This window comes from Macrosteles quadrilineatus, unplaced genomic scaffold (assembly GCF_028750875.1).
Source record: "Macrosteles quadrilineatus isolate MER2022 unplaced genomic scaffold, UCM_ALF_1.0 Scaffold_15__1_contigs__length_3749704, whole genome shotgun sequence".
NCBI classification, from domain to species: Eukaryota; Metazoa; Arthropoda; class Insecta; order Hemiptera; family Cicadellidae; genus Macrosteles; species Macrosteles quadrilineatus.
The window spans coordinates 2,510,550-2,529,154 of NW_026542608.1; the positions used below are offsets into that span (position 1 = coordinate 2,510,550).

Consider the following 18,605-nt stretch of genomic DNA (forward strand, 5'->3'; position numbering starts at 1 on the left):
ATTCTAAATTATGTCTAGGAAGGTTAATTTGAAAGCGTGTGTTATATTTACTTGCAGTGGATAATAAATGAAATTGTTTTGCATAAATTATTGTCTCATAAATATACAAACTGTAAACTGTTAATACACCCAATTCAGGAAAGATATTTTTAACTGAATCTGTTCTTTTTAATTTCATGATCACTCTAATAGCTTTTTCTTGTTTTATAAGTATTTTATCCAAATTTGCCTTAGTTGTTGCTCCGTAAATGGCGATTCCATAGGATATATGTGGGAATGAATTAGAGAATAATAGATTATCCTAAGAGTTTCCAAGTTGCAAACCTTGGACATCAGCCGCAAGGCATGAATGCCAGATGATAATTTATTTACTACATAGTTTATGTAATTATCCCAAGATAGATTTTCATCAATAACCAGTCCCAGAAACTTTGTTTGGTTTACCTGATCAATTTTGTCTGTTTTTATAAAAATATTAGGTTCAAATGCTGTTATTGATTGTTTAGTTGAAAAGGATATTAGATTTGATTTTGTTGTGCTGATAAGCAGATTTCTTTCATCCAAAAACTTTTTTATAGAGAGGAGACTCCTGTTTGAGGATTTTTCAATAATTAAATTGGATTTTAATTACGTAAACGTAAGACGACGATCGCGGTAAAATCATGAAAATTCCCGACTTTGAAATCAAATTTAAAACTAAATCCCGACTTTTCAAGACCATTTTGAAATTCAATACTAATTCCCGACTTTCCCGACTACTAGACACCCTGTTTTTATAGATAGTGTCACAAACGGTAAAAATTGATCAAGATTACCAAGGGACCCGTCCCGAAAATCAGGAAGGAAATAAAAATCACGTCCCGTCCCGTCCCGAACTAAAAGTTCAATCCCGTCCATCCCTAGTGAAGATTATGTGTTACAATCAAATTCAATTATCATATTTTGTCACAGGCTTCATTAGCCACTGTTGTTACGGTAGGTAGTGAGTTTATTGAATACTCTAGGCCTATATCCATTTTATTTATTATAAAGAAAGATCACAACAACTTTGAATCCTTAAAAAAATCATGTAAAGGTTCAATCCATAGCTGAAAAAATATAAACATCAATTGTTGATTCCTTGAAGGTCAGAACTAATGTCATCCTATAGCCAAAATATTTGTGAGGTTTACTGATAGCATACGGCCGGAAATACAGACAGTAAGATTGGGTACAAACCTTGGTTTCCTCTTCCAGTTCCTTCTTCTCTTCTTGTATCTTGGCAACTTCTTCTTGAATCAAATCCAACTGAGCCTTGTTATCAATTTTTCCTTCTCGTTCTCCAATAGCTGCTTTTGTTTTGGTAGCCTGTGAAATGGATGTTGAACTATATAGGCTATTTTGTAAAATCCAAAAAGTTGCATAGTAAAGTATAAAACAGGAAAAAGGAAGTATTATAAAAAAGCATAGTTTAAAATCCCAATATTTAAGCAAGCCCTGTGCCTCATCAAGAATCTACAGTGAAGCACTGAACAGCTTGCAAGGTCAATAACCACTAAGTATCAGTAAAACATGTATCTACATTTAATTATTGTTCTGATGTAGTTACAAGTGCGGCTGAACTATTTGCTTCAGTAATCATAGATTTGGTGTGTGCTGAATATTTATGATACCAAGTTTTGCAGAATTATATCATTGCGCATTGGTCAATGCATTATATCATGCAGGGTATGGTCAAGAACTTAAAAAGTTTGTTATAACACAATAACCCGTTACCATAAAATTCAAGTTTAATTTTCAATAAAATCTGTTGTCCACAACTTTAATTTAACTTGAGGTAAAAAAAAACTAATTAATTCTTGAGAAAACTAATCTTTTATTCAGCACAAACCCCATGGATCTACATACCTCATTTACCTTTTAGGTCTATGGTTTGCTGAGTTTGTGAGGATAAAGTTTTATGACTGAGAGTATTGGTGTGCACTAGATGCTAACCCTTTATTAGTTAAAAGTAATCTTCATTACAAGATGCCTAGCCATTATTAAAATCTCTCGATGGGGTGTGCTCATCATATTTACAGCAAGAACATTGAAAATATCTTTTAAGTCTGAGAAGACAATACTCACAACAGTGTCAGGTAGCGCAGATATGGTGGCCACCAGTTTCTCCGTCGTAGTGATTGTCTCTGGGAGCAGGAACGCTCGTGACAGCAGCAACAGTGACGGAGGCACTTTCTCATTGAGACTGAGGTCCAGCCATTGTGACAGCTGTGCACGCAGTCTCTCTTCCGACATACCAAGTGCGCGCATACCTCTCGCGCGACACGCAGCTTGTAGCTCTACCTGTGTCAGTGACTCCACCCCCTCATCCTTTATCCTCTGAAAAATTCAGAAACAACTTGGTAAATTATCTTATTTACCTAAGGGCTTGCTACCCTCCCTTAGTAATAAAATTATAAAGAAAATATTTTGTTACAAAATTATACATATGGACTGATTAAAACTGCTTTAGCACTATTGGTTTTGCAGAATGAGGATTTATACTTGTTCAGTGAGAAGCAGTAAATTATGTGTTTATCGATGTGTGCATTGAGACACACCTGCAGTCAAATTTTTATGGCAATTTGGTAAGCAGATATTGTATCTCCCAATCATTTTTACTTTTTCTAGTAGTTTCTCACACTGTAAAAATGACAGAACAATAATTTTATAAAAAAAAAGGATTTAAAACTTGTTTTGGTTTTAATTATGCAATTATTAAGTTGATTAAATATTAATTACAACTAAAGCAAAAAATCACTCATACTAATATTACTAATACTACTAATAACTAGAGGTGTGCGGATATCCGAAAAATCGGTTCGGATTCGGTTCGGTTCCTTCGGATATCCGTATCCAAACCGAGTCCAAATTTGATATCCGACACTATCCGTCATATACCCTTCTTTTTCGGATAGACAACATATTTTGACGTTTTTGACAGAAAACACTAAATCTTCATAACCATCATTAGTTTCCCAGGACAAAATTACAGCAATACGTTCCCAACGACCTCACAGCAAACGACAAAGAAGCCGTATGATGCAATACCGATATCTAGTTTAGTCGTTATTGGCTGTTTTGCTTTACGATTAGATTCATCTGGAACGAACAGACATAAAGCAGAAAAGAACTACCATGGTCAAATGAAAGTCAACTCGTGCTTGTCTCCTGATACTAGGGGGGATAGTTTTTTTTACAGTACTGTTTTAAAGCAGAAAAATCTAGCCTACTACTATGCTGTTACGTAAACAATAGATTTAATGTTTCCTGAAAAAAAATTCAGAATAGAAACAATAGAAAGGCAACACAATAGGGTGGGAGGGGTTGGGCAATTACCTCGAAAGGAGCGCGGGTAGCAACAGTGAGTCGAGTAGGATGGGAGAGGGGAAGGAGTGAGTACGACCTTGAAGCTATATAATAGACTTGCACTACTTCCCTAAACCTAAAGGACTGGCGATGGCGAGTGGTATTTTAATCACAGGACAGGATACAACGTTGTTTTCGAGTAATCATTGCCCGGTTTGACTTTGGATAGTCTTATTGTGTAGAAGATTTGAATAATCAAAGATAAAATTAGAACTAACCACGATTATTTAGCATTGATTGTGTATATTAAGTGATTGAATAATAGGGACCAGGCGAAATATACAAACTTTTGTCATGATTTGAATTTCAACATCAAAATACAATATTGCACAATCATGATATTTTAGGTCATTGACCTTTATTATGCATCCGGTATTGCTGTTTCAGAAGAGAAGCACGTTGGTAAATTATAAATTGATACTCCCGTAGTTAAAAAGAAATATTTTATAAACCTATAAAACAAAATCATAAAATCTTACATTAAGATAATAACAATAAAAGCAATTGTAATAAGAGTATAAATATAACAACTTCATTATTCTTTCTTTTTGTTCTTCTATTTCTTGGGTTTCCCTTCATCACGCATTCCACAAGTTGCCATGGTTACTAACCACCCATGTCGTTATCAGCTTTTGTGACATAGCGCACAGCAGGGGGTAAAACTTGACAAAAATTGGTTAATTTTTACCTATTATTTAATTACCAATTTACATTGGAATTGGCAGATTTTTTTCAAATTTTACACCAAATTTATTGAAATTTCAAGGTGAATATCAATAAAACAATTATTACAAAATATTTTGATTAATTTAAAAGATTGATTTATGGTATTGGGTTCCCCACTGAGTGCAGCCAAGCGGCACTAATGAGGGTTGAACCGCCTTGGGGGTGGACAATAGACGGCTTATCAGACTCGACCCTCCCCAGTAGTCTGGAGAAAGCTTGTAAAAAACTATTGCACAAGCGTAACTTGACCTTGGGCTGCTTCAACTTTAATTTTGTCAAATGAACTGTGATGTCTCAAAATCAAAAACAATATTTTGGGACCATACACCTTAACAATAATGGACTGCAATTGTTGAACATCCAATCTATTTTTAACAAACTAAGATTACAATTCAAATAAAATTTTAAAAATTATCTTGGTATTTTACTTGGGGTACTGAAGTTATGTAGGCTAGTGTAATTCTCGGTTCATCAAGGTTCTACTGAATTATGTTTGGCAGTGAATAAGTGTAGAATGAAATTTTTTAAATTCAGGGATACACACCTTTTACAGAGTTATAAAGCCTAATTGCCCTAATAACTTGCTGCAACATCAAATCGTGAGGTAGAGCCCAGCTTAGTGCATTTTAGTGATGTTTTATAAACTTGGCAAACCCGCAGAATGCCACTTAAGGCCAATAATCTGTTACAAAAACGTAAGGAAATACAATGTGAAAATAAACTTGAGATAGAACTCCTTGTCTTGTGAGAACCAGGAAACAACATAAAACATAACCTCAAGTAAACAAGCCCAAACGTTTGACATCAGTCCTGCTGAGCTAAAGTGTTGTGTGAAGATTTCGGCTGCTAGTGTACTTAACTCAAGCAACCAACTTTTGAAAATAGGTGTTGTGAATTGTGATTTTTAAGAGAGAAAAAACTGTGGAGGTGGCTAATTTGAAATTCTATAATTCAAAATCGCCATTAAAGTTTATTTACACAGCTTTACAGTGTTTTATAGGTTACAAATGCATATGCAGCTTATTATTAACCGAGCCGAACTATCCGAATCCGAAAATATCCGAGTCCGAACATCCCAATATCCGATCAGATCCGAACCGAGCCTCAACTATCCGATCCGAAATGAAATTTTACTATCCACACACCTCTACAAATAATTATCTATGAAGGCCTATTAACAAAACAGTTAGATTTTTTGCGACAAACATCACATCATGTTGTGTACAGAAAACATTTAAATTGGAAACATATGTGTACATTAATATTACTACAGAGAAATTAAAACAAAATATTGAATGGTTAATTAAAGCTGCAAGCCACAGCTTGACTCATACAACTCACATTAGACAACAAAGTAAGTTGGACTTGGACTAATGACGGTAAACTTTTACAAGTCAAGGTTGATTGATAAACAACTTACAACATCGTCTGCAGCAAGACTTCTAAGCTTCATTCGCAGTTGGAAGCGGAGCAAATTCGTTGTACCAAATGGTTGAAGTTCAAGTACCCTGCATAATGCCATCAGCTGAGATCTTGTTAGTGAATCTAATGTTATTTCATCCTCAAAAAGCTTAGAAAACTTCAAAATTTCCTCATTGCTCGCAAGTCCTCCTCCTTCAGTTCTCACCTAGACAGACAACAGCACAAGGGCAAATATTGAAGGGTATAATATAAGCATCATTCTCATTAATAAATAAGTGCAAAGAAAACTTTAGCATACTAAACTAGGCTACTAATTTGCATTTTTTCAGCTAAAGTGAATGTTAAAAATAATAAAAGAGTCAAAACTCCAAATTTTGGGGTAACTTGTGGAATTTCAACAATACTAACCCTATTGGCTAAAAATGTGATTCTTACAGTAACATTATTGTTTTATTTCTCAAAAAAATTTTCAGTCAAACCGTTATTTAAAATTGTTTTTAAACTAGCCTACCACATATTTCATACTTTTCCCAACTTTATCCATATCCAAACAATTAACTAAGGATGGACGAGTCCCAAAATAGAAAGGTCAGGAAATTAAAAAATTATATATATATTAACTAAAAACCGAACGGGATTACATAAAATTCAGGATATTCTCGGGGCGGGATTTGTTCCAATCCTCAACGATGATGATATATCTGCGATTGCGGGAGACAATGACGTTCTCTCCTTGATCCCAGAAGATGTTCATGATTGCATTGCATATGCAGGAGCTGTTGACGTCAACGATGGCACCACAAAAATAGGTAGGTTGATAATGGCGCCGTGATAACGCAACGATGGTGCTGCTATTACGAGACTTGATCAAGATATTACCATCGACGTGCAACATGTTGACGAAGGTACCGTGATCTTGGGAGATGCAAGTCATGATAACATAGTTATAGGTACACGTTATTAAGATTTCGTTATTAGTAAAGGTAATACTGTACTAATATAACTTTACACAGTTTAAAAAAATATAGTGATGGTCAGTTTTAATACCTGTTTGTGGTTAGCTAGTGGTGTTTTATGATTGAAGTTTCTTTAACTTTTCTTACCTGTGTACTTTTAACCATTATTGGTTTTTATAGAACAGTGACAAAGAAACTGTGAATTTGTTTTTGTTTCTCATTATCGCTATCTGCAAGAATGTTTACTCAAGATTTTTACAATAAATATTTTTTGCAAGGAAAAAATCCCATCCTGTCCCTAAAGATCTAAGGGAAATTAATATCTCGTCCCTTCCTATCCCGAACTAAAAGTACAATCACGTCCATCCCTAAGATTAACATAGAGTATCCTACTGATGAGTTGATTCACAGAATAAATAACCTACCTTATGGAAGAATTCCACAAAGTCTTTGGCAGCTTTGGAACTATGACCTTTGCTAGTAACAGCCATTTCATCCAGAGTCTGCTGTAAGAACTTGGCCATCTCCAGCTTCACTTTTAGTGACTGCTTCATTTTATCTTCCTAAAAAACATCAAATAAATCAAAACAAACGATGTTAAAATACAGAAAAACACACCATAATGTACTTGAACCATGCTGAGTTGTTTCTTTTTTTTCTCTTCATATTTAAACACAAATAAAATAATAATAAATAGTAATAGTATACAAAATAAGTGAGTAAAGGGGCTGATTTTTAGTAATAATGTTCTGAATTTTAAGACTTGCTACTCACAGCTACTAGTCACTGCTTGTGGTTTTAGTTGATGGAGCTTTATCTTTAAAATCTTGGGTCTGCCCCAAAATATTCAATTAAAATCCATGGGAAACATTGTGTTTAATGGTACAATATTAGGTAAAATAGCATTAATTTATAAACTCTCTCTCTTATAAACTAAGCTCAAATTTAATATTAAACATAGCGTAAATATATGTTTTAAGTGTTATAAGACGTTTCTTTATTTACTTTTTGTAAATTTAGTAAATATAAGTACAGGGTGTTTATAAAAGAATGCCGGGATTTTAAACGGTCGTTGCTCGGGGACTGAAGGGAAAAGAACTATGTTTTTTCTCATACTATTATACAGGGTGTCCATAAAAAACGTTTCAGGACTTTGGGAAATCAATCATCATACTAAAAGAAAGAAAAAAGTTTATGTGAAGGTATGTCTGAAAATGCATATTTAGTTATCTGCCATTTTGTTTTTATACAAAAATATTTTTATCTGTGAAGTTTTTCATTCGATGATTATGAAATTTTGTAACCATGTTAACATACACAAGACCTATTATAGAAAAAATAATAAAGTTGTTCCGATTTTTAATTTCAAAATGGCTGCCATTTTAATTTTTCTAACTGAAATAACTCAAAAATGGCTAATTCTATGAAGAAATTTCATGAATACTTTTTTTTTGCATTTTCAATTCCCTATCAAACGATACCAAGATCAAAAAGATCGGATAAAAGATAACTGAAATATTAAGTTTTTTGTGCAAAAATAAGGCAAAGTTAGTCGGGAACCCTTAATTTTGCCTTATTTTTACACAACAAACTTTGTATTTCAGTTATCTTTTGTCCGATCTTTTTGATCTTGGTATCGTTTGATAGGGAATTGAAAATGCTAAAAAAAGTATTCTTGATATTTTTCATAGAATTAGCCGTTGTTGGGTTAGAAAAAATCAAATGGCTGCCATTTTGAAATTTACAATCGGAACAACTTTGTTATTTTTTCTCTTATAGGTCTTGTGTATGTTAACATGGTTACCAAATTTCATAATCACCGAATGAAAAACTTCACAGATAAAAATATTTTTGTATAAAAAACAAAATCGCGGATAACTGGGTAAATATGCATTTTCAGACATACCTTCACATAAACTTTTTTCTTCCTTTTAGTATGAGGATTAATTTCCCAAAGTCTGAATCGTTTTTTATGGACACCCTGTACAATTTGGAACAATTGAATAAAATTCATATTTTCATCAATCTTATATGAGCGTAAAACTGGCTAAGTCTGTACAATTAGGGCGATCGGCGGTTTATCTGACGTCTTGACTGATTCTTTTTAGGCACAAAGACTGTATCTTTTGCAGATAACATCATGAAGTGTTGAAATAGGTATGTTCAACTGAAGAATTCGTTGAGCAATCAATTTTTGGGGCTACTGATGCAGATTTGACGGATTTCTTCGACTATGCCATCGCTTGTTTTTAGCCGACCAGGTGAATGTCTTTTCAAAACCCTACGGTACCACAAAACTCATTGAACCAGTGTTTAATGTACTTACCAACAAGTAGTTTTTAATTAAGGTTAATTGAGAATCGATATAAACTCTGTGAACCACAGATTACACTCTGTGCCTTCTGTTGCGCCGTAAACATTGCACTGGCGACTGGCGTCAGGCGTGTGTACAATAGTCTCAATAGCGGCCTACCACCCCGCACCTGTTTAGCGCACACCAAGGTCAAAATTTCCTCCCTTGCTACACAGGAAACAAAACCTAATTATTTTAGCTTCAATTTGACGTATAAAACGTTTAGTTACCTAGAATAGTACCCAAGCAATTACTATTTAAAATCCCGGCATTCTTTTAAAACACCCTGTACATTTAATAACACTTGAAACTTGAAACTTATATTTATTTACATTTATACTGTTCACTCACAAGACAGTAAGTACATTGACATAAAATGAGGTTACTAAACTGTGTTTATGTGTGAAGTAATTCTGAAGAAGGCTAGTGCAAGAGGATATGTTTGACATATGACGACTGAAGAGAATATTTGAAAATGGGGTTTTAACCCTGAAACTATAGTCATCCACGACAATATAGGACTGATTGACGACAGGTTAGTAACCTCATTTTATGTCAATAAATCAATCTTGGAGGAAAATTATGTATATAGTAAATACATGTAAAAGATGGTAAGAATGGTGAAGAGTGGTGATCGATTTCACATTGGACATTCCTATCATCATCAGACCCATTATGCAAAAACTTTGATGGCATCCCTACTTATACCCTATTGGCTACCGGAAGTTCCAGGCAATAAGTTTCTATAAGTACAACTGGTGTCAAAGTTTACTAGTTCATTAATTAGCTTATTTCCATCTATATATTAAAAAAATATCGGTTTTTCTTTTCCGAGTCCGTCCGCCTCTTCTACCCGACCGAGTTTCATGATAGACAATTCTTCCCAAGCACTCATCAAATTTCCTTCCTAATAGTTCTTTGAAATTAAAATACAATTAATATTGTCCTCCACTTTTCCTAATGAGTGGAGAAGTGTTGTGCGACATTTGATCTTTCCGGCTTGTTGTTTATCTATGTAGATATGGGGTTTTTGAAACGTTTAACAAAATTTACAGTTTGTCTAATGTAAAGCTACCACAATCATTGCAATTTATTTTGTAGATACCCAAGGTTTCGAATTTGTTACAATCTTTCATTTGTAGATGTAGTATTTTATTCAAGATGTTTCGAGTCCTGAATGCTAAATGTGGCATTCCAGTGTTTTCCTCTTTTATTTCTTCAAGTGTTATCATGCTGTGTAACATGGCGTGAAGTTTAGTTTCATGTTTTCACCACATTGCTGTACAGAAGGATTAGTTACAGGTAACCAGACAAAAGTTAAAATTTGGTTTATGAACTTGCCTTTTCAGTAGACGTCTGGAATGTAGAAGGGAGCATGCCAGGGAAAAACTTGATAAAAATTGGCAAAAGCAGTTCCATGAATGGGACAATGATAAATATTGAGAATGGAACTAATCTGAACATGTCTCCAACAGTCCTTATCAGCTGAAACAGATAAAATGTCAGTTATAAAATAATAGAACATTAACTGCATAACTTGATCCATCCAACATTAAGGTGAGTGCGCTCATGTTTCATTCCCTGAGCACCAAATAGTTGACATAGTGATAAACTACAGGGTGGGGCAGGGAAGTATCCCTAATTTTAAGATGACACTGTGGGTTGTAGGAATGTGCTAGAGGATTGTGGGTAGGCTCGAATTACATTGTTGCTTTGGGATTTTCCATTAATAACATTGTCAGTAGTAAACATGGCTTGGTCGCGTGAGCAACGCGCTTTTGCAGTCGAGACGTATTTTTCTCAAAATCAGTCTATTATTGCTGTGCAGCGTGCGCTGCGAACTCGTTATCGGATCCCCTGGTGCAGAGCTGTTCCAGATCGCAAATCTATTTTGTTGTGGGTAAAGAACTTCCGAGAATGTGGTAGTTTATTGGGAAAGAGAGTTGGGGCTCAAAGAACCGTCCGAACTCCTGAAAACATTGACCTTGTCAGAAGATCAATTTTGCAGTCTCCTCAACGATCTGCTCGGAAACATGCATCAGCACTGGTGATGTCAAATCGTACTGTGCGTCGTATTCTCCATGAGAACCTACACCTCCATCCATACAAGATGGTAGTTTCTCATGAGCTGACACAACGAGACTGGCAACAACGGATGCAGGCTTGTGAAACCTTAGTTGCGGACCTGCCTCATGATGCTCGGGTTTTGTTTAGTGACGAGGCACACTTCCATATTTCTGGAGTGGTAAATAAGCAGAATATGCGTTATTGGAGTAGGGCTAACCCCCGGGTAGTTCACAAGAGACCTCTACACAGTGACAAAGTAACAGTTTGGTGTGCAATCAGCAGCGAAGGCATAATTGGGCCTTATTTCTTCGAAGAGGACAATCGTTCGGTTACCATAAATTCTGATCGGTATGTGAACATGCTCCAACAATTTCTGGAACCACAGTTGCAACAAAATAATTTGGGACAAGTGTGGTTTCAGCAAGATGGTGCAACAGCGCATACAGCTAGACACTCCATGGCTGTTCTAAGGGAAATGTTCCCTGGGCGATTGATTTCCCGGTATGGAGACATTTCATGGCCTGCACGCTCACCGGATTTAACTCCGTGTGATTACTTTTTATGGGGCTACCTCAAAACTGAAGTATTCAAACATCGACCCAGGACCCTAAATGCCTTGAAGGATGCAATTAACTTTGAAATTGGCCGCATTCCACAACAAATGCTTCACATAGTTATGGTGAATTTCAGAACCAGGCTACAACAGTGTATTGACAATGAGGGACACCACTTGCAGGACGTGCTGTTTAAAACCAATTAAAATAGTGTTAAAATAAATTCCCAAATGTAACCTTTTAATCACAATATAAAGCTTAGTTCTAGCATTTTTGGTTGTCTTTTAATATACCTTCAAAATTAGGGATACTTCCCTGCCCCACCCTGTATTTGTTTTTTTACTGTCGATTTCCAAGCAGGGATGTCCACACATTCGTCACTTTCTAAGCAGCCTGTTTGTTGCTACAGTGTGTAGGAAACAACAAACATGGGGGGAAATGATGAGCATTGACGTTCACTGAATGATGGGTAGACGTACAGTGTACGTAGGTGTACGTCAGACACCCATCCACACTAGTTCACTAGTCGTAATTTGGCATGTAGCTGCTCGCCGCTCAGCAAATGCCACATGTTCGGACCAGCCTTTATAATTTCTGTAACTAAAAAAATACAATGATACTAGCATTCTTCATGTTAAAAATAAAAATAAAATTCTTTATTGTTTAAACATGACAATATATTTAAATTGAACTATAGTTTGGGATTGGTCAAATTTTGTTACTGCCTCTTACCACAAAAGAAAAAAACCTGTTTATAGTATGTATAGGTCAACAAGTTAATATAAAAGGAAAAATATACAAATCACTAATTTTTAAGTAGCTTAATAGCTTTATAGTACAGTGTGTAAATTAAGTCTGGCATTGAGATCTGGATTGAAGAAATCAATTTCGGGACTGATTACTGTATTAACAAATGTTAGGCACTTTTTACAAATTTTGAAAATAAAAATTCCCTTAAGGGCAAGGGGGTGGGGGGTAGCTAAAAATTTTCAAATGACAACCCCCATCTTGTGACCCCTCATTTTAAAGGTCATTGGAAGACAAATCCAAAGATGTGTCTAAAAACTTTTTCGAGCACCCTATCCAAGATGGCGGTTTAAAATGTACTTAGGGTTGAACGGGCAAATTAGGTATGGCACACATTTCTTATCTTTTTTACTCATTGTATATAGAAGGAATTAATTTGCGGGACTGAGTAAGAACAAATGTTTGGCACTTTTTCATAATTTTGAAAAAAATTCCCCTTAAGGGTAAGGTGGTGGTGGGGGGTAACTAAAAATTTTCAAATAACAACCCCCATCTTGTGACCCCTCATTTTAAAGGTCATTGGAAGACAAATCCAAAGATGTGTCTAAAAACGTTTTCAAGCACCCTATCCAAGATGGCGGTTTAAAATGTACTTAGGGTTGAACGGGTAAATTAGGTATGGCACACATTTCTTATCTTTTTTACTCATTGTAGATAGAAGGAATTAATTTGTGGGACTGAGTAAGAACAAATGTTTGGCACTTTTTCATAATTTTGAAAAAAATTCCCCTTAAGGGTAAGGTGGGGGTGGGGGGTAACTAAAAATTTTCAAATGACAACCCCCATCTTGTGACCCCTCATTTTAAAGGTCATTGAAAGACAAATCCAAAGATGTGTCTAAAAACTTTTTCAAGCACCCTATCCAAGATGGCGGTTTAAAATGTACTTAGGGTTGAACGGGTAAATTAGGTATGGCACACATTTCTTATCTTTTTTACTCATTGTAGATAGAAGGAATTAATTTGTGGGACTGAGTAAGAACGAATGTTTGGCACTTTTTCATAATTTTGAAAAAAATTCCCCTTAAGGGTAAGGTGGGGTTGGGGGGTAACTAAAAATTTTCAAATGACAACCCCCATCTTGTGACCCCTCATTTTAAAGGTCATTGGAAGACAAATCAAAAGATGTGTCTAAAAACTTTTTCGAGCACCCTATCCAAGATGGGGGTTTAAAATGTACTTAGGGTTGAACGGGTAAATTAGGTATGGCACACATTTCTTATCTTTTTTACTCATTGTAAAAAGAAGGAATTAATTTGTGGGACTGAGTGAGAACAAATGTTTGGCACTTTTTCATAATTTTGAAAAAATTCCCCTTAAGGGTATGTTGTGGGTGGGGGGTAACTAAAAATTTTCAAATGACAACCCCCACCTTAAAGGTATTTGGAAGAAAAATTTAACGATGTATCTGTTATTTTTTTTTTTGCATTCTGTCTAATATGGCGGCTTAAAATGTACTTAGGGTTGAACGGGTAAATTAAGTCTGGAACACCTTTTTTTCCTTTATACTCTAATGTTTGATAGTGTAAAAATTGATTACCAATACTATTAGAATATCAAATAATACAATAACATAGAATACAAAATAATTACAATAATACAGTCCAACCTCAGTATAACGAATCTGAAGGGACCGAACTGAATATTCGTTATATCAAGGATATCGTTAAAACGAGGTTCGTTATATAGAGGTTAGGTTTGCAGGAATTTTGCTAAGTCGAGGTTCAGAACCAGCGTCGATCAATATAGGTCGGGATTTGACCTCATTAAAATACAGTACAATTAAAGTAGTATAGGCTACAGTACTTTACAGTACAGTGTTTACTTTGTACAGTAGAACCTAAATTATCCGGCATAATAAAGGGGAGGGATCTTGAATATTGCGCAATCATGACAATGGCATTGACCTTGGTACAGGTTAAAAACTGTAAGTTTAAAATCACAGCTTGTTCTAACCCTCCTAAAACATAGCCAAACACTGTATTGCGTAGTCATAAACCATGTAAAGAACAAAACAAAACAGTAGAAAGTTTTGTAAGCTACTGCTCGCGATAGGCCGGTAGGCTACTTACAGTACAGTATACTGATTTATCACAACAGAGGAATGTCAATAATAATCATTAACTATTGCATTGGTGTTGCTAGTTGAAACAAATCGTATTGAAAACAATAAATTATTAGATAAGTCATTATAGAAGTGTATAATCATAGCCAACTTAAGGATAATAAAAACACTCGTAAAAGGAATGTTAAAATAACGATGTTGTTATTCTTTCTCTTTGGTTTTGTTTTTATATTCTTTCTTAGGTTTCTCTTTATCCAAAAATTGTACAATTCACCATAGTTATCCCATATCGCCCAATCACAGCTTACTAAACATTACGTCGTCATCAGTCCTCAGTGAATGAAATCAGTTCTCAGTTGCAAGTTGCAGCATAGCGCGCGCAGCGACAGCAGACAAAAATGTAAAACGGAGCAGACGAATGTTAGCGCAAGCGATGACGTCACCTTTCCATTTCATCTGATAAAGAAACAGATTTTACAAAAACAATAATGGGGTGGGGGATTTGTTATATCGAGGGTAAGACGTAGACAATTCGTTATGCAAAGGTTAAATTCGCAATGTAGAGGTTCTGACAATGATAAATTCGTTACATTGAGGTGTCTTATTTTAGCCGAAATCACGAAAAATTTGTTAAATCAAGGTCGTTGTTATGGTTTGTTTGTTATGTAGAGGTAAAATATACATTGTGTCTTATGGAGAGTTCTAGGGGATTAAAAAAAATTTGTTATATCAAGGAATTCGTTATATCGAGGTTCGTTATATCAAGGTTAGACTGTACTACAACCCTATAACAACAAAAACACAATTGCCATCAAAACTAATAGAATTCCTAAACTAAATAATAAATGTAATTGCAATAATCAACTTTACGTACTTGTTAATATTCACAAATGCTCAAACTGATGCCCAAGAGAAACTTGACAGAGCCCCAACCGATTGTAAAATTCATTTACCACCCTGGACAGCGTTTCTTCATTAATAGATCGTGCTTCCATTATTATTCTTGCTGTGAGGTCTTGGATGTTTTCTGGGCGGTTTACAATACTCTACTTTTTAGGTGGCCCCACAAAAAGTAGTCTAACGGTCGGGTGATCTGGCAGGCCATTCAATAGCTCCCCGCCTCCCTATCCACCGATCTGGAAAAACTTCGTCCAAGTAATTTCGGACTTCAGCGTTATAGTGAGGTGGAGCGCCATCTTGCTGAAACCAAATGTTCTCGTTGACAACATTTTCTTCGTCTTCCGGAGGAAACTCATGGGCAATGGCAGGTACTATCGACTTTCGCAGTAACTCCTGATAACGGTTTCCGTTAAGATTTCCTTCGATCACGAATGGCCCTATTAATTTGTTCCCGACAATGCCTGCCCAAACATTGACTTTTCGGGGATTTTGAGTATGGCATTCTTGAGCCCAATGCGGATTTTCAGGAGACCAATACCTATCGTTTTGTCTGTTCACGTGGCCATGAAGACTAAATGAAGCCTCATCTGAAAATACAATTCTATTTTTGAAAATTGGATCCAAAGTACACCGTTGCATCATGAGTTCACAGAATTCAATCCTGCGGTCAAAATCGTCCTCGTTCAATTCATGAATTAACTGAACCTTAAAAGGATGAAACTTCTCGGCTTTAAGGGCTTTGTGAACCGACATGTGACTTATCCCAAAGTCATTTCCAATCCTACGTGTCGATGTGTGATGATTTTCTTCAACGCTAAGAAGTATATTTAGTCTCGTTTCTTCAGTGAGTACAGATTTTGGCCTACCACTTCTAGGTTTACTTGCAACATCCCCCGTTTCAGCAAACCTATTACATATCTTAGATACTGTAGCTCGATTAACTAGGCGATCAGGGCACAAGTTGTTAAAAATATCACACGCTTCAAGTTGAGTCCGTTTTTTATCTCCATAGCCAACAATGACAAGTATTTCTATCTTCTGTTTTGTTGTTAACAAAGCCATATTAAAATAAAAATAATAAAAGATGTACTTACGACTACTCCAAAGAAACTACCTATACAGACTGAAGGGGAATAAGGAAAAACTGATAAGATTGTTACCTGATTAGCCTGCAGTCTTAAGAAAGAGGATAGGAATTCCAAGTGAGTGCAACGTCCAAACCTGGAATCTCGATTATCAGATTTATTCACTAAGTGATAAGAGCTACATAAATTTGTTTATTGCAGTTCGTCCTATTGTCCAAGTTTTTCTGATATAAACTATCAAATCTATTATAACTTTATTTTTGGTAAAAAAATAAAAATGTGTTTCAGACTTAATTTACTTGTTCAACCCTAAGCACATTTTAAACCGCCATATTGAACAGGGTGCTTAAAAACATTTTTAGACACATTGTTAAATTGGTCTCCCAAATACCTTTAAAATGAGGGGTCACAAGATGGGGGTTGTCATTTGAAAATGTTTAGTTGCCCCCCCCCCCTTACACTTAGGGGATTTTTTTCAAATAAATAAAAAGGTGCCTAATTTTGGCTCAGTCCCACAAGTGGATAAGTTCTATCTATTAATGGCAAAAAAAAATAAAATTGTGTTCCAGACCCCACCCGTTTAACCCCAATCACATTTATAGCCGCCATCTTGGATAGGATGCAAAAGAAAAATTATCAGACACATCGTTAAATTTGTCTTCCAAATACCTTTAAAATGAGGGGTCACAAGATGGGGGTTGTTATTTGAAAATTTTTAGTTACCCCCCACCCCCACCTTACCCTTAAGGGAAATTTTTTTCAAAATTATGAATAAGTGCCAAACATTTGTTCTTACTCAGTCCCACAAATTAATTCCTTCTATCTACAAAGAGTAAAAAAGATAAGAAATGTGTGCCATACCTAATTTACCCGTTCAACCCTAAGTACATTTTAAACCGCCATCTTGGATAGGGTGCTCGAAAAAGTTTTTAGACACATCTTTGGATTTGTCTTCCAATGACCTTTAAAATGTGTGGTCACAAGATGGGGGTTGTCATTTGAAAATTTTTAGTTACCCCCCACCCCCCCCTTGCCCTTAAGGGAATTTTTATTTTCAAAATTTGTAAAAAGTGCCTAACATTTGTTATTAATCAGTCCCGCAAATTGATTTCTTCAATCTGCTATAGAAAATAATATAAAAAATGTGTGTTAATTTACACACTGTATAAACCTAATAGTAAACAATGATGTATGTTCTGACCCTTCCCTGGTCTGTGGTCAATTCATCAATTATTTTGCAGATGTTGTAGATGAAACTAAAACTTTTAATTTAGATACATCCTTAAGAAATGTTGATGACACTCTGCATCCTGTACTTCCATCAGAGAAAAGGAGCTTTAAATTTAGCTTTGTTGATGAGAGCGACATTGATAAAGTAATAAAAAAAGTCTCCAAAATTTTCATAGTGCTGAAAAGCTAAGTATTAATATTGACGGTATTTTACGTCATGCATGATAATGATGAGTATTTTAGTTAGTTTTATTCAATCACTCTTGACGCCATTCCTGTATTGATCCTGTACTGGTATGAATAAAGTTATATGAAATGAAATTTTTAACAATTAGTTCTGAAAAACGCTTGCTAATAAAGACCTTTTTATTTATTTACAGTACAACAGAAAAGGACATACCGATGAGCAATGAGGAATACCATTGAGCATTGATTAATACACGGTTTCGCCATAGACAAAAAGAAATAAATATAGACTGTCAGCTGTGCTGCGGTTAGCGTATATTCCGGCGCCAACCGCTAGGGGTAATGTGTAGTTACGGCGCACACCACTGCATCATCAAGCGCTAGCGACCGTTTCCATAACAACTTGGTAGTTGGGAGTAGTGTTGCCAACTTTGGAGGAATTCACCGGAATTGGTGTTTACTGACTTCTTTAATATTAATCAATAAAATAATTAAAAATGCCATATTTTATTGTATTTTGTTAAACGTATATTTTTTTTTACTTTTGTAGTTTCATTACAATGATTCAAAGTTTTTCTTTATTAATCCATAATTTTAGGAAGTAGTTTATTGGAAGGTTTTGTTTTATATTTGCAAGGTCAAAATCTAATTAACCAGGGTGTCTAGTATGCGGGGAAAACGGGAAAGTCAGGTATTAGTATTGAATTTCAAAATGGTCTTGAAAAGTTGGGATTTAGTCTTTATTTTGATATCAAAGTCGGGAAATTTCATGATTTTATCTCGATCGCGCTAGACACCGATCACGTTTCCGTGACGGCGCAAAACGATGATGATGTCCGCGGGAGATATCCTTAAACCGTGACCGTGC

General features: G+C 35.4%; 1 protein-coding gene across 2 annotated transcripts in view; it reads right to left on the reverse strand.

Moving 5' to 3' along the window:
* The window catches only part of LOC129005055 (mitochondrial proton/calcium exchanger protein-like), an 87,983-nt gene that overhangs the window by 33,877 nt on the left and 35,501 nt on the right, over positions 1–18,605 (reverse strand). Inside the window, exons 3-7 of one of the 2 annotated variants that reach the window (XM_054433833.1) lie at positions 10,186–10,329; positions 6,917–7,054; positions 5,534–5,740; positions 2,107–2,358; positions 1,219–1,347 (exon numbers count right to left, since the gene is read on the reverse strand). In XM_054433833.1, the coding sequence (XP_054289808.1) occupies positions 1,219–1,347; positions 2,107–2,358; positions 5,534–5,740; positions 6,917–7,054; positions 10,186–10,329 (870 nt within the window). Of the gene's footprint in view, positions 1–1,218; positions 1,348–2,106; positions 2,359–5,533; positions 5,741–6,916; positions 7,055–10,185; positions 10,330–18,605 lie in introns of those variants that run through there. The other variant, XM_054433832.1, reaches the window with a different exon arrangement.